We start from the raw sequence: 17,109 nt of genomic DNA on the forward strand, positions 1-17,109 counted from the left end.
TTTACGCTGAAAAGTTGAAGATTTTTTCCACAAAAGCGCTCTTTGGTGTCTGGACTCATTATATGAGACAGGTGAAATTACACAAAATTACTAATGTGCTGAGCATCAGTTGAAATTTTCACCTTGATTATAAATGTTTATTGTCACGGTTTCTGTGCAGGGTAGATCATTTTTCTGTGCCTGCACCGGCTCAGTGGTTAGCATTCCGATTAGCCACTCGGCTAATCGTTATTTTGGTGTGTGGGGACGATTAGTTCGAGCTTGCAGATTAGCCACTCGGCTAATCGTTATTTTTGGTTCCTGTGGGAGGATTGTTCCTGCTTGAACATTCCGTGCATTCCTGCAGGGTTACCTCTGATCGGTTTCACCTGTGGGTTGCTCACATCTTCCGCTGATTACCAGCCACACCTGTGGCTGGGTATTTAAAGCGTCAGTAGGCAGTGGAACGGTGCTTGAGTGTGACGTGTTTTGCTCTAGCCAGTTCCCTGTCGTATTTCTGAGGAAGGTGTAAGGATTTTAAGAACAAAGAAATTTAAAAGAATTCTGACTTCAGTTTGTTTGTTTTTTTGGGAAAAAGGTATTAGGACGGTATATGTCCAGATTCTGAGGCTGGCGGTTTTAAGGGGTTATTGTGTCACCGTTGGGGCACAAACCTTTCTGCCTCTTACTAACCAGTTTCCCCCCTGGTTTTAGTTGGCCTCAGAACGTCTTCTGTTTGTTTTTGAAAAGACATTTTCTTTTTCTCTGCTTCGGGTCGAAGTCGTTTTTTCTTTTCTTTTCCCTGTTCCTTTATTTTCTTTATATACTCCTTCTTCCTCAGTTACCCGTTTAGGGGTTTATTCATTTTTTGGGATACGTCCCTTAGGAGTATAGCACCCCCTTCTTATTTCGTCTCTCACGAGACTCAGTGGTTACTGGAGTGCCCCTTTGGTAACTTATAGATCCCCTGTTTGGTCGCGTCTGGTCTTCACACTTCCCCTCACTCACAGTTTATGCTGCCTTTTTTATAGGAAGCACAATTAGCCTTTACAGTCGTGTAGTCAACTTACTCTGAAATATTATCCAACAAATGAAATGAATGAAAAAAACATAATCTGCCATGTTATGTTTTAAAGTTTGAGTTGTGAACAAACAAGGTCTGAGGGGTACATTTAAAAAGAGATGACAACCAAATCAAGTGAAGCACGAGAGAAAATTTTAATGACACCCCACAAGGAAATATAGTTGGGTAAATATGAGCGACAGAAAATATGCGTGATTGACAGTTGGCAGAAGCGCAACCTAAAATGGACACCAAAACTGATCTATTTTCCCCAACTTTGTGTGGCAGAGCTTCCATTATAATGTTTAGGACTGGCTGATACAAACAACAGTGGTTTTTTGCAGCAGTACACATCCTATAAAAATCAACAAACAGTAACTTTTATCACTGTGTGACTGTCAGTTTTCAATGACTCAAATTCATATCTACTGATGCATATAGAGAATTTTATACTTTAGTGATAAAAGGGGAATGTTTGAATGGAAAAAGGAATAACTCAAACTCTTTCAACATCAAGTGGTTTCTTCTCACAAAATACTGTACTTTTAAAGTCATGCATTCATGAATACAAAAGGCCTCTCAGAGGAAAGTATTATCGAGTATTTGTCATATTTTGGGATCATTTTATTGTTGAGATGTCAACAGATTCAATGAAACAAATATGCTCAATGCATAATACGTACACAGACCCTGAATCATATTTATATACAAAGGCTGCAGACATTTTTCATGCATATTCGAGGGGACAAGAAAGGTTTCCTGCTTAAATATATTGTTTGTCAGCAGATGAGAATTTGCCACAGTGAAGCGTTTTGAGATGTTTATTTTCTGACGTCAGTGACTACTGTGGTGGGTGGTCCGTTTATCCATCAGGGCGGCATATGGTACACAGTTGTACCCTCATGAGTTACGCTGGTTGTCATGGGGGTCCTCTCGAGGTCGCGCAGATGTGGTGACCTCCTACTTAAGTGTCTCAGAGTTTGTCGCCAGCCATACCCTTAAAAGACATTACAGTGTTAATCAGTGTAAGATCACAAATATGCGGTTAGAATGGTCTTAACTGAACACTCTAATGCTGATGTAACAGTCAGTACTGGTAAATTGAAAGCAACAGAGTTCTAGAACACCGACTTCAAATTTTGGAAAAATCCAGAAAACCTACTCTTCAAAGGGTTGACGTGTACATGGTGACTTACAGGGTCAGCATACGCTTTTATGTACTGTATACAGCTGGATATTTTCTCAAGGAGCGCAGGGTTTTTTGCTTAAGGGTACACTTGCTCTACTTTGGTGGCAATGCCAGCACTCTTCTGGCTGAAATTGTGTAATCACTGTATCTTACTGCTCCCTGACTGTGCAACATTACCACAGTCACCCAAGGTAAACTCTACATCAGCATGTCCAGCTCATCGCAAGGCATTTATGTTGGGTCATCCGCAATGGGTCAATGAATTGTGACACTCTCCCTTGTTCTCCTTCCCTTTTTCTTTATCCTGTCTTTCTAGGTGGCAAATCTTGTTTTTGTGTATATTTGATGTTTGGTTTCTAGTCTGATATATAAGAAGCCATAGCTTTGTTTGCTATATGTAATGGTGTTTAGCAAGCTGCTTTCAATGTAAATGTAAAGCACAGATTAACTGAGGACTGACTTGCCCTTAAGACGTATGATCACAAATATGTGATTAGAATTGAGAAAGGTACTTAACCTGCATTGCTTCAGTATATATCCTACTGTATGAATGGATGAAATGTAAATGCTAGCCAAAAAGTAGTGACAGTCACTCTGGATAATAGCCTCTGCTAAATGCCTGTAATGTAACGTGCCTGAAAGCAATGGAGTTCTAGAACACTGACCGAGAATTTTGAAAAAACATTCCAAAAAAACCTACTCTCTTCTAGGGGATAAAACAACCCCCCCCCCACCCCCACTCTCCACCATTTTTCTCTCCATTTTGGGCTCACCAGTTGTATGTCCACTTTGACACCCGCACCTGCATGAGCTGAAGTGTGTACACTCCTCCCCTGCATTCATCTGTAAGCCAGTGACTATTTTCCAGCTTCCAAGTCACCCAGGCCAGGGTTTAACCAACCTTCTCCCTGACGAGATGAGGTCAACGCTGTCTCACTGTTGCATAATTCCATTCATAGCTGGCTAGTAATGACTAACGACGCTCATGTTTACTATTTTAATTCCTCGCTGGTACTCCCGGTGAGCACCTTTACTGCCTGTGAAATCCTAGAGGCCAACCGTGAATTCATGTTCATGAGGTATGAGTCCATGTTTCGGGTCTGTAGGCGGGAGGTTTTGGAACACACCTCTTTCCGGACGGGAGAGGTTCCTGAAATCACACCTCCCAGGGTCCTCACTGACGATGCCGAGGTCAGTGTTCCATTTGTTCCAGTTCACTTCCTCTACTCTGCAGGTGACATCAGACACACACTCCGGTCAGAGTATTACACATCCATGAACACAGATCCACAATGCACGCCATGCACTATGCAAAGTGAGCAATTAGGTGCTACTTCTCCACTGTAGTCCTGGAACTATGTTAGCGTGGGCCAAAGCTGGCTGCAGCGCTGCCAAATGAAATTCCCAGGCCCGCAACAAAATTATATTATTATATTAATCCCTGACAAGGGAAAATAATATTTACTACAAGTTCATAGACCATTGGGCCCCCCTTCCTCCAGGGTCTGGGACAATGTGCCCAGTTGTCCCCCCTTGATTACAGTCCTGGCTGGCTGGCTCATTGGCTAGCAATGCGTTAACTTTTTCATTGTATCATCCACAAACAAACCTGTAGTGCAGTAAAGCAAATGCTGGCATATTCTGCCTGAATATCATATGCAGGCTAAGGCTCCCATTTTCTAGGAGAATTCTACAATTTGCGTCATTTATACTTTTGGTGGTCCGCTGTGAACACCAGGGCACAAGTCACCAGAAAAATTACAGCGAACCACTCAGACCTAAACCAAAGAATGCTTGCTAGTTTTCATTCATATCTTCATCCCCATCACAGAACAGTTGACAGACCTGGATACATACTCTGAATAGTCTCAGTAGCAAAAGCATACTGTACAATAGCTGCGTATCATTGTAGAGATCACAGTTGAACAGATCCCTCATTCACACATAGTTTAAATGTGCCATCCCATTGGGATGACTGTGTTCATCAGGCTTGAAGACATTTAATTTAATTCAAGAAATGACCTGAAATTCAAATAATTAATTGAAAGATTCTCAGAGAACGGTATGGGCACTTTTGAATTCATTTCCTGGAGTTGAAACGGAATTCAGCCTCCCTGGCTTTGGTAGTGGAGGGAGAGAGACATGGCGTGGAAATGAAGAGGGTCACCTCAAACACCAGCGCTTGTCCTCTCCGGCCGTCCCACCCAGCTGCTTCTGCACCCCTGACCGCAGTTTGTGCTTCAGACAGAGGGGCAAGGTCCTCTCCACGTCCAGGGTGGTGATGGCCCTCTGTCACACACAAAGCAGAGATGGTTGAGAAATGGTAGCACCAATGTGGTGTCACACTTGGTGGAAGTACACTTATTGCCACCACATTTCAAGTTAATCATGAATCATTTATTTAATTATGGGGTTCCACGTAGAGATGATATAGCTTTGACACAACAAGATTCACAATTTTCAAGTGGCATTTCATAGCAGTGTTTTGTGTTGCATCCATGTTAGTTTTAACATGCTTTAAAAAGTCTTTCCTGATGTCTAGCAAAAAAGCGACAACACGGAGCATTCCCATGTTAATCACTAATTTTTGGCGAAAACACCACACAGCACCCTCGAACCCTAAGCTCTCGGTGCTCCCCATCGTTGCAGATTAGTGCAGCTGCGCTACGTGTGGCACAGGGAACTTTACGCCCCCCTGCTGGAATCTGAGGGAAAATGCAATTCAGAACACCAGATGTGGAAGACCCCTTGCTGTGGGGACGACATGCTAGCACAACCCTGTTGTCATGGTGTCGACCCTAATGGAGGAGGCCACCCGGACAATGGCCCTCGTGAGTTTCGGCTACCTGCAGTTTCCAGATGCTAGTGCTCTCCTTGGATATGTCCTCTGCCTTCTTGTTCATGAGTGCAATCAGCATGTTCAGCAGGAGGATGTAGGTGAGCAGGATGTAGGTGATGAGCAGGATGTAGAACACCACCTTGTTGCTGTATGTCTCGGTGAACTCCAGGTCACCCATCCCAATGGTGAACTTGAACAGCTCCAAAAGGGCGAACTGGATGCTCTTGAATGTGGGCTTCTTGCATTCATTTTCCCCATCAGCGACGAAAATAAACCGCCCCTCTTTATGGACAGGCGCAGGCGCAGGCGTAGGCTTAAGCTTAGGCTTAGGCTCATCTAGCAGTGTCACCACAGCTGTGCAGACAGAAAGAGGTTTGATTACTTGCACACTTGTACTTTTTTGGTTTAATGATTTGGCTGGATACACCAAATACTCATAAATATGCTCTGCTGTCCATTAAACCACATAAAAAAAAATTCCTGCTTTGTATTGAATCATCATAATGTATTTATATCTAATAATAGGACCAACACATTATTTAATTAACATGAAATAAAATGTAAAATATTGTAACACTTTAAAATGAACATGCCAGCTCAGATAAACCTGCACATTGACAGCGAATTTAACACTTCCATTGTGCTGAAAAAATACATAAATAAACAAAAATGAGCTTTTATAGTGTAGTTCTCATTGTCTACTGCCAGCCACGCCTTGCAATGGAAAGACAGAGGTGGATACCTGCAGAAAATCCAAAGAGGAAGACCATGTAGACAAGGAGAAAGCGAAAAATCTCACTGAGAATCATCTAGCCAGGACAGAGAAAGAGAAAACAAAAGATGGAAACTCTAATGGTCAAAACTCATTTGTAATTTTAATTTATTTGTAAAAATGTAAATCGGATATTTGTTGGGACTGTGAGAACAACAATGTAACAACACAGCAATGTCAATGACTGCTGCACAAGTATGCATTCTTAAAAATCACATAAACATGATTGCTGTTTATTTTATTTTTCTCTTTAATGAGCTTCATTCAGTTGTCTAAAATAATATCTTACTAATGTGAACACAAGCACATTTCACGTTTGTCTATCTCCATCTGTCATTAAAATTAAATTGTTGTAGAGGCCGGTAACATGCACCTTCTGAATCATTACGCTGTAGATGCCCAAGGACCTGCATCCCCTGGAGAAGTAGAGGAGGTTCACCCAGCTGAGGGCCAGACACACCACCAGACAGGACACATACACCTGCTTCCCAGAGAGGTACAACCCTGCCGTGATGAAGAAGAGAATTGCCTGCAGGAAACTAGGAGCAGAAGACACCACTGGATCGAGAGAGCTCAGGGGAAACATGGGGCGAAGAGACACATCTGGAAAAATACAGGTTTAGAGTACACAGACTTACTTAGAACGGACTGGCCACAGCTAGCAAAATGTACAGACGGGCGACACATTAAAGGAAAAACCTGAATAAACGGGTGGAGAAACATGACGAATGCAGATGCCTCCATACAAGGTGTACTGCACGATACAATTAAGGAATTAACATCTTGTCATGCTCTGTGGCACGTATAAAAATCCTGAGCAGGCCCAGTTGGAGGAAAGGATCTCAGTGACTTTGAAAGGGGGTTCGTTATCGGGGGCACGGATGGCAGGAGCTTCAGTCACAAAGACCGCTCAACTGGCTAGAGTTTCAATAGGAACAGTGACTGAAGTGGCATCTGCATTTAGATCTAATGCAAAGACATCAGTAAATAGGGTCTGAAATTGTGGTTGAGAGCTCACATTCAAAGACCGTCATGCTTGTGCATTAGTGCGATATGTAAGGAAAAAACAGAAGAGCAACTCTTCCCCAGGTGACTGAGGATGTCAATGCAGCATGTGATAAGAAGACTGTGTCAGGAAGTCCATCGACAACTACATAGAGAGGGATATTATAGTAGGGTTGCAGTGCATAAACCCCTCATTACAAAGACAAATGCACATTTGAAAGTCCAGTAGTGCAGAAACCATAGGCACTGGTCTACAGAGATAAGGAAAAAAGTGATATGGTCAGATGAGTCATCCTTCACCATATTCTCGACAAGTGGGCGAATGCATGTGTGGTGTACGCCAAGAGAACGATACCAAAATATTCTTGTAGAATCTATGCCAAGGTGCATTGAAGCTGTTCTGGCCGCTCACGGTGGCCCAACACCTTACTAAAACACTGTATGTTGGTTTTTCCTTTAATGTGTCACCCATCTGTCGGTTCTATGTCATGACTGACATAACCTAGAAATAACCATATGACTGATGGTAGGATAATAATGTGGCAATCTGAAGAAGTGGTCAACTCATCAAAACTGAAAACTTTCAACTTACAAGAGAAGGTCACTGTATCCATCTGACAGCAAAGCTTGCAGCGTCATAGGCTTCCGCTTGAATTCCACGATCTTAGAATAACAAAGTTGTGGGTCAGACAAGCATTCCACATTTAAACTGGTTAGGACAACCAAGTGATGCTTGATAATACTGTCTACTGGTGAAATACAGTAATTTGGGAGGCTGCACATGTCCTAATTTCTGTTTTTCACTTTCCTGTCCACTGGCAAAGCTGCACAGCGCAACCCTGGTTAATGATGGCCATCCCCCCCCCCGCCCCCTCCCCCGACCGTGATGGCAATAACCCCTGCCTAGCCCGCAATCATAATCCCCCCCAGTTAACAATTGCTATCTCCCACCCCCCGGTCCACAATCAAAATGTGCAATCCCCTCTTGCCAGTAGGGGTGTGCCGGTCAAGACGAGAAATATCAACACCGAATTAAGCTCTCAGTCCGGCCCTGGCCAGGCGAAACCCTGCAGTAAAATAAAAACTCCTCCACTGGGTGACACTGGGGCCCTCCCTCCCTCATGGTGCATAACTGTCAGGACATGGTCAGGACTGGATATTGCATCACTGCACTAAGGACTAGAGCATTTCTTGGAAATACCGTCGACAAGCCAGCGGCATTGAGATTTCTTTGGGCGAAATGCTCATGTACACACACAGCACACTCACTCCTTTGATGAAGAGAAACAGGGCTCCCACTGCCGAGATGACCTGGCCGGTCAGCAACAGGTAGCCGATGGGGGTATGCTCCAAGGTAAGCAGTGGCTGCAAGTCAAGATGATGTGTCAACTTCGGGGCAAAAACAGTATCTTTTCTCATATTTTTTCAGAATTCGCAAGCCTTTCATTGAAACATAATGACCTCTGATTACAAAACTGTGTAAATATGACCCCGGCAAAGAAAGGCCTTACCTTTTGCTCCTGTCTGTTGTAAGAAACCAGGCTGAAGATAATCAGGTACACCAGGTAAACAAAGAAATTGAAGTTGAATATCCATTTGCCAAACCTGTTCCACTTTTCATCAAGCAATCTGGCAAGAGGTCCAACATCAAGCATTTCATGGCGATTCTGAAATGCAATAAATATACAATGAGTTTAAGATATATATGACACAATAGTTCCGCATCAACCCAGGAATATCTCCACCTGCGTTTGCGTTGCTTGGCAACATATCACAAACGGTTCCGGTACTGGCAGATAATTCTCCACTGGATCTTTTGCATAGGTGCTGCTCATTATGACATCATGCTGTAACAGCGAATGAGCGGTGAATGAAACTGAAATTGACCTATCCCTTTTCTTACCGGAATTTCGCTGCCATATACAATGATCTCCAGCACGGAATTGTTTTCGAAGGTGTCGATGGAGGCGAGGTCATATAGGGAGCAGTGCACGGGCCCATAGACCCACTCGGTGAACTTGCGGGACAAGTGTTTACTCTCTGCATCCTGGAACTCGCGCTGCATCATGTGCTTAAACATCTGGGGAAGAGAATGGCAGAGATGTGAGGTAATGTTGCTTAGAGACAAGAACGTAACTTCCAATTCAGGCGACATAATCAATGTGATCACCGGGGAACACGGTGAAGTTATCACAGTGGAGCTGTGGCTACATATCTGGGGCGATGAGCTGCCTGGACCAGGAGTTACCAGGACATGTATTTCCAGCTCAAGGTTAGATTTTTTGTAGTCCAAAGTCTCTGAGTAGACCTTGGACTACACAGAGCATAGCTACAGCAGGAACCTACCCCAATCTTTCCAGTCTTGGCTGCCAGCTTTATGGGAGTCAAACCTTGGTGGTTTTCAATGTCCTCCAGTTTGGTTTTGGGGTGGAGCTTTGCTGCACTGGTGAGGATCTCGTCGTACATCATGTTGACAAATTCGGTGTTCTCGGGGCTGTTGTCCGCGATCATGACCAGCGCATGCAGCACCATGTTGCCCATGGAGTCTGTCTCTGTGATACGCACTTTCTGATAGGGGTTGTCCATGAGGAATTTCACAATGTCCAGCTGATTGGTGCAGGCTGCCAGTGATAATGGCAACTCACCTACGAGTGGAAAAGGTGCACTTTCATGAGGAAGGACACTTACTGTGACATCACAGACAAGCATGCACTCAGTGGTTCTCACTCTGCAGTGCAAGGGCTAAACTGCACAGTCACTGTATTTGGAGGACTACAGTTCAATTACATGTGGTGAGGGTAGGCAGCAGGTGCCAGGATGTCTTGTGTGACCACATTCTTATCACTGAATATTTTTAATTATAACGGTCCCTGAACAAATGTGTTCCGTGTTCCGAAATCTGTAACAGCGATGGAGCATCAATCCACAGATCATGCACTTTAAAGGGTAGATTTCTTAAAAATTTTAAGTCAGTGTCGCAGAACTCCACTACTTTCAATTACCAGAGGTGATTGTTATACCACCAGCAGAATCTTCAGTTAAGGACAATCTAATCGCATGTTTGTGATCTGACACCTTCAAGGGCTGACTCCATGCTGACAGGGAAAATGAAAGCAGTTATGGTGTGACTTACCAAAATAAAAGAACGCTCCTTTATTTTTTCGGAAGAATTTCCCGCAAGCTTTGGCATGGACATCAGCTCCTTTTTGGACAAGCAGTTGCACAAAGTAGGAGCTCCTTCTTTCAATCGCAATATGAAGGGCTGACTGGCCTACATCATGCATACACACAAAATGGCAGAATGAATACACTACCATGTACAGAATGGAATAACGTTTTAGCATACTTATACAATAAAGTTGCTACTAACAAAAAACGAATTCTGACTGGCCAGTAACTCACCTTTATAAAAGTTGTCTGTGTAGGCAGCATTGACAAACTTGTCTAAATCTCCCATCTTCTCTGCAATGTCAAGGAGATATTCTATGGTGTCATTTCTACCATTCTTCAGGTTTAGAAGAGCTTTCAGTAACACATTTTTACCATTTTTTTCTTGATCTGGAAAAAAGGTAGATGTATCAATGTTTGTATTAATGTTCGTGTCTATGTCGGTTTCTATATTGTGTCTTCAATAGTCTCAGGAACTGCAAAAGTAAGGTTTTTCCAGTCATAAGCTAATGCAGAGAAATAAGTACATGTCATCGGTAATTTAGACTACTGCAGTGGTCTCTTTATTTGTCCCCCCCCAAAAAAAATCAAATAAAAAATAGACCAGCTGCAACTAGTACAAAATGTGGCGATGTGTTCTGATACAAACTTGCTGTTTTTTGATGCTTTAAATGGCCTAGCACCTGAGTACATTATTGATATCTTACCAAATATCATCCCTGACATGACCTCAGATCTGCAGTAGCCAGCCTGCTCCAGTTTTCCCAGAGTAAAGCACAGAGAAAGTGGAGAGGCATCTTTCTGTTTTATGTTTCTACGCTATGGAACTCTCTCCCACAGCAAACCAGAGAGGCTAAATCCACTGAAAATTTTAAGACTCAAATGAAAACTCACTTGTTTAAGAAGGTTTTTAGCTTCTTTTTTTTCAATGCATCTTTCAACAGTAGCTTTTGTCTATTTCACTTGGTCATTGCATTTTTAGATGTTTTTATCAACTCTTTTAAAATATTTTTTTAAATATTTAAATGTCCTTTTAAAGCTTCTTTTTATTTGTTCTACTGCATGAACTCTGGACTACAACAGTTCCATAGTGGGAGCATGATAAATTAAGTTAATGCTATTATTAAATATGTAAATACGACGTGAGTGTGACTGTGTGTATTTGCCCCTGGTGACATATGTCTGATCAGAGCTCTTGCTGGATGATAAAACCTGTAGCTTTTCTCCCATACATTCTGAATTGGTGAGGTGTTTCATCGTCCGATGCAGATAGTCGTGTAACCCCTGAAGATGGGCGACGTCTCCACTCGCTGCTGCTTCAAACAGCTGCTTAATGTCAAATTTCTTGGTTTCCCGGCGGTCTTTGTTCCCCGCAGATTCTCTGACAGACCTGTTGTGGAGACAGAAATAAACATAAATTGTAGTTTGCCTCTGTCATTTCACACTAGGTTCTTAAATGAAACGGCACAAGCAGGTTAGACGATGGTTCACAGTTCACAATAGAACCCTCACTGTTTGTGCAGAGTCTGCCACCAGCAGATGCTGCTACACCTGTCGCTCATAATTTTCATCCATCCATCATCGATACCCGCTTATCCTGGGCAGGGTCGCACACCAGAGCGCACACCATTTACTCATACACTCATACCTATGGGCAATTTAGAGTCTTCAGTTAGCCCACCTGCATGTCTTAGGACTATGGGAGGAAACCCACACAGACACAGGGAGAACACGCAAACTGCACACAGAAAGGGCCAGGCCAGATTTAAACCCAGGACCTTCTTGCTGTGAGGCAACACTGCAAATATCGAAAAATGCTGAACGGGTCTCGTTGTCTGTAACTATGACAAGCATGGCTACAAGAGGAGATCTCAGTGGCTGAAAGAGGACTGGCTGTCAGGGCACATTTGGCTTGAGCTTCAGTGGAACAGAACTATGAGGGTGACCACGGGTGGAAAGTGCACACTCCAGGGCTATGGTGTCTATGATGCACTGATTAGACAACATTAGACAATGTTAACGATGTTCCTTACAAAAGAGGGAAGCCATTTTCCAGTCAGTAAGGTGTAAATTGTGGTGGATGACATTCTTATGTGTAAGATGTGTCTCTTGATACTGATAGGATTATGGCCACTATATGCCTTCATTCTAAGTATACAGGTTATGGGCAATGTCATTAGAAAGAGAAGACAATATTGGGTTTTTTCAAGTTTATAAATATGGGTAAAATCTTGTTTGCTTGTTAGACTAGTTAGTCAGACTACAAGGGCTTGTTATTCAGCCAATTAGAAAGACCTCCATTGTTTAATCACCCATGACCTTTGTAGAGGATACAAAAACTCAGTATTTCGGAATAAATTGTGGAAATGTAGCATGATAATTTTCATATAGTGGTTATGGTAGGTAGTCAATACTGTTTAAAGAGTGTGTGAGGAGCTGTATCTTATGATAAAAGTCATTTGTACACATCAATAGCAACAAAGCCTAAATGCAACTACTTCAGTTTACAGGAAGTAACATCATTTCAGGAAGTAACAGATCATCTGCAAAGTTTCAATACCCTTCTACTAAATTATGTTTAATTAACTGGATATTTCTGTTTTGAGAAGTGTAAGCATGGTGATGGAGAATACCAGTTAGCTCATTACATTTCCAATCAATTTTAACCAAAAAATACCAGAACTCTTGTTTCATTGCTGGTTTCAAAATGGGGTTTTTCGGAATATTATATTAGTGCAGGGGACACGCCGGCTTACTTGTCAAAGTTCAAATTGAATCTGATTTTTGGCTTTGTGTCTGCCAAGTCCTCCTGATAGTTGGAGTCCATGGGGGCCGGCTCCTTCTCCGAGCCGCCCATGCCAAGAGCCGAGGACAGCCGGTCATTCTTGCCGCCGTGCGACTTCTCCGGTTTGGTCCTGTCGTCCATCTCCAGGGAGAAGGGCGCCTTCTCTGTGACGTTAAACTTGCTCATGGCTCCTCCTCACAGCGGTGGCCTGGCAGCAAGAAGAGAGAGAGGAAGTGCATCAACAGTCATGTGGGTGTTTTTTTTTTGTTGTTTTTAAAAAAAAAACTTGCCTTAAAAAGCTCTGTGTGCCAGCCGCTGAAGGGCAGCAGACAGAGGAAGAGTGACATGTGCGGTGCACCACCGCTGTACCTCGTAGGGATGTTCTGCATCATATTCTGTGTGACATTCGCAGCCTTGACCTCTGAACACGTGTGTGTGTGTGTGTGTGTGTGGAGTCTTGTGATGGTGCATCACAAAAAGCACAACAAGGACGGCATTTATTAGCTGTCTCCCATGACAACACGGACACCTTCTGTAGTTTGAGTCCTGAAACATTAATGCTGCCTTCAGGAATTCAAAAACAAAATCACTTGGTTAGCTGCACTTTGAAGAGGGACTATTTCCCCACAATTATTGCTCAATACACAATCAAGTCCTGCAAGTTGTGAGATGCATTCAATCCTCGCACGCAGACTCATCACTTTATGTCAGTAATACCACAGGATCTATTTTTAAAGAGACCCAAGCAAACAGGACACGAGGTTTCCACTCACAATGACTCACAGTGAAACCATTTCATCCACAAATATCAGAAGACCCTGGAAACAGGGAAGTTTTGTCAGTGCTTTTATATTTGCAACACATTGGCCTGCCATAGACAAAAATCAGTGCCTATATTCACACGCCTCACCAAAGTTACATGTGATAAACAAAATCAACGAGGACATTTCTGGACTCTGCTAAGCAATTTCCCATTGTAACAGAAAATAATGGCTAGATTGGTATTGTAACCAATCTTACATCCTAAAAATCATTTTCAGCATGTGAATATAGGGCTTATAAGGTACCACAGTCATGCTGACTATTGGCATGAGCAAGAATAATAATGATTACTGTCAGCTATGTTCAGTGTCTGTGTGAAATGAATTATTAATGCTTCCATTTTGTTGTAATCAGATCTCAAACATGGATTTTCCTTGTTCTCTTGTGTTGAGGTTTCAGTGGCTAAATATCACATCTCTTTTTTTTTAGCTTTGTTTTTTCAAATGTTTTTGACATTGCTAGACCATTTCCCTTAATGTAGGATATAAACAATCATATCTGACACTTGGCTATGAAGAAAAACCAAAGAAATACAAAAGAAGAGAGAAAAATGTCATCTGCCAGGCAAATTAAAGTTACAATGGACTATTTCTATACACAATGTACTCTGCCAGTGACTTCAAAATTCTTGACGTTGCAGCTATTGTAATGGATTTTTACCACATTATCTAAAAAATGAAAAAATGTAGGTTATTGAGAAGACTTTATAACCTAATTACAACCACTTCCCCCTCTGTATACTGAGATAAGATAGACATTTATTTGATTATGTTTTGTCCTCTAGTGCTGGTTGGGGTAATGGCTCACCTTGTGGTGTGTTTTGCTAAATGAGAAATATTGCTATCCAATGCTAAGCCTCTAATTTTACAATATACAAAAAAACAAGTGGTCCACATTTTATTTATCTTTTATTATTGTCAAAGGCGGGGCTCTGACAAGAACATACAGTAATTAATATAGCAGCAGTTACTTTTCACGTGCAGATTACAGAAGAACCGTACTCACATGAACGTGCTCCCTGTTTCACAGTGTTTACTGCGGGCTGCAGTATGCCCTGCCGTTGTATCCCGTTGTGTTTATTATTATTTATTTCTTCATTTTTTCACGCCTCACTTCCTTTAAAACACGTTCACGTGGCAATGGAAGTACAAAAGTTTTTTAAAAGTCAGCGTCGTTAAAATCCGATATTGGTGGGTGTTTTCAGGCCGTGAGAAGCAGACTGAATGAAGCTGTACAGTACTGCTGGGCAGGATGCTGTGAATGGGCGGTGTGGGGGGTGGAGGGTGGGGGGTGGATGCTGTGGATGGGCGGTGTGGGGGTGGAGGGTGGGGGGTGGATGCTGTGCTCCTCCTTACACCGTACGTCCTCTGAGAGCAAGAGTGCATTACCACAGTCCTGAGTGTTCGAGCAGCGTTTGTATTAGGAGTTTTTTCTCTGCGTCTTGCTGTGAGAAAATCAATAATTCTGTCTCTCGTGTTACTTTCCAGACATTGCCAGTAAAATCTTTACTCCTTTTTTTAAAAATAAACATTAACAATTTTAAATGACAGTATTTTCTGATGTCACTGAGCTAACAATTGTTTTACTGTACTGTATTAAGCATTGAAAGAAAACATTTCCACAACACCCTGTACTCCAAAATGGAGGTAATCTTGCTTTCACTTCCCAATTGTAGCCTAGATTTCTTTTAGCCTTAGAGAAGGTTTTATCTTCCTTTTTTCCAGACCTTTGAGAGGATTACACACCAGAGCGGTGAAATGTGAATACATTCTTTTTTAAGGAATATGCCAACATATTGTAGTGTATGAAGTTGGTTTAAATTAGATTATCCATCTTCACTGCACATTGCTTTGTTGTCATGACACCCAGGGCTACCAATAGCGCTGGTGTGATTTGGTTTTATTATCATTCATCTCCACACTGGAAGCAGTGGTCTTTGCCCTTAAGAAACCAACTCTACTTTATTTTCACACAGTAAAAGTACATCTCACAGTTTAATTGAATCTCATTCTTGTGTCTTAAATGGAGTCTCTTCACTTACCTCGGCACGGATTTTTCTCAGTAGTCTGTGACTGGCACTTAAGATGTTTTGCCTCTGCACTGAACCACAGCTTTGCTGAACTTCCTGTAGACGCTTCTGCATAGCCGATATAGATATGTTCATGTGACCAGTTTAAAAGAGGCGATACTGTTCATCGGCGGTTGACATGCTGGTTCACCAACTTGTTTCCATGACAATTCTCCTTTTGTTTTCAATAGTGTCTCCTCCATACTGATTTATACAAGTCATTATGGAGCATTTTATAAAAGACTTCACTTCTGTGGTAGAATAGTGTACAGTTACTTTTGTGTGAAATTATTGCAAAGATTGCCATTGTTAGTACTAATAATCACTGAATATGTTTGTCAGTGTGTGGTTAAAGATGCTTTTGATGACTTACCACAAGTTTTAATGTATATAGCTTGGGTATTTATATCCATATCTGTGTAAGAGTTACAGCCCTTTTCAGACATAGTTCCTCCATTTTAGAGGAAATAAAATTAACTGGCTGTCCAGCTGTACATTGGCCAGCTGTGTGTTGATGCACAAGACAACTAACAAAATGTTGAGTTGATTCTAGGTGTGGCATTTGAATTTGGAGCCTGTTGCGACTATCTCTCGACAGAAGGACAAAAGAAATGTCAACGACAGGAAAGCAGAAGTAGACCACTAATTGTTGATGACAGAAAAATACCTTCGCTTGTGAAGAAAAAAAAACCCTACAAAAAAAAAACCCCTTATGCCAACGGCCTGGATCAACAACACTCTCCAGGCTGTAGGCACAGATGTTTCAAAGACTACCATAAAGAAAAGACCACACCTGCATAACCTCAGAGGGCTCACTGCAAGATGCAAACTATAGATAAGCCTAAAAAACAGAACAGCCTGGTTAGTTTTCTTTAAAAAAAAAAGGCACATAAAAACAGTCTGGAACAAAGTTTTATGGACAGATGAGACCAGTATTAACCTGTGACAGAAAAAAGAAGAAACTGCTCGTGATCTAAAGCATGCCACCTCATTTTGTGAAACACGGTGGAGGTAGTGCTATGGCTCCTACTGCAACTGGCTCACTTGGTTTTAGTAATCATGTGACTGCTGACAGCAGCAGGATGAATTCTGAAGTGTGCAAGAAACACCTTATCTACCTAGATCAAACCAAATGTCCCAAAATGCACCGGGCGGCAGTTCACATTGCAGCAGGACAACGATCCCAAACGCGCTGAAGCACCTAAGGAGCTTTTCATGGCCAAAAAGGGGAATGTTCATGACTGGCCACGTCAGTCACTCCACCTAAATCCTAAAACTGAACGTGTGTCTCACTTGCTGAAGACGCGACTGCCCTCGAAACAGGAACTGAAGATGGCTGCAGACCATCGGACGGGAAGACACCTGGCATCTGGTGATGTCTATGGGTCATCACTTCAGGCAGCTATCGACCGCGAAAAG

General features: G+C 42.3%; 1 protein-coding gene across 3 annotated transcripts; it reads right to left on the minus strand.

Moving 5' to 3' along the window:
* Positions 1-1,173: 1,173 nt before the first annotated feature.
* On the minus strand, positions 1,174-15,768 carry trpv1 (transient receptor potential cation channel, subfamily V, member 1). Of its 3 annotated transcripts, none has more exons than XM_035434767.1 (16): positions 15,664-15,768; positions 12,772-13,008; positions 11,248-11,405; positions 10,250-10,405; positions 9,981-10,118; positions 9,194-9,492; positions 8,751-8,927; positions 8,359-8,514; positions 8,117-8,212; positions 7,440-7,510; positions 6,216-6,381; positions 5,813-5,879; positions 5,078-5,424; positions 4,399-4,520; positions 3,359-3,459; positions 1,174-2,039 (listed from the first exon to the last, which is right to left on the minus strand). In XM_035434767.1, the coding sequence occupies exons 2-16, from the start codon at positions 12,984-12,986 to the stop codon at positions 1,912-1,914; spliced, it is 2,397 nt and encodes a 798-aa protein (XP_035290658.1). In that variant the 5' UTR covers positions 12,987-13,008; positions 15,664-15,768; the 3' UTR covers positions 1,174-1,911. The 3 variants fall into 3 exon arrangements, with proteins under 3 accessions (XP_035290658.1, XP_035290659.1, XP_035290660.1); XM_035434768.1 differs by lacking the exon at positions 15,664-15,768 and adding an exon at positions 14,628-14,872; XM_035434769.1 differs by lacking the exon at positions 1,174-2,039 and adding an exon at positions 2,970-3,139.
* Positions 15,769-17,109: the final 1,341 nt, after the last annotated feature.

The sequence above is a fragment of the Anguilla anguilla genome, chromosome 9 (assembly GCF_013347855.1).
Source record: "Anguilla anguilla isolate fAngAng1 chromosome 9, fAngAng1.pri, whole genome shotgun sequence".
NCBI classification, from domain to species: Eukaryota; Metazoa; Chordata; class Actinopteri; order Anguilliformes; family Anguillidae; genus Anguilla; species Anguilla anguilla.

What these genes read in the sequence shown, in the direction of transcription:
- trpv1 (XM_035434767.1), bottom strand. Translation starts at nt 12,986, where the DNA reads ATGAGCAAGTTTAACGTCACAGAGAAGGCGCCCTTCTCCCTGGAGATG. An exon ending in ACACCTCACCAATTCAGAAT is followed by an intron (nt 10,406 to 11,247) that starts GTATGGGAGAAA and finishes CCTTTTTTCCAG; the next exon opens with ATCAAGAAAAAAATGGTAAA. An exon ending in CCTCTCCCGTCCGGAAAGAG is followed by an intron (nt 2,040 to 3,358) that starts GTGTGTTCCAAA and finishes ATGTCTTTTAAG; the next exon opens with GGTATGGCTGGCGACAAACT.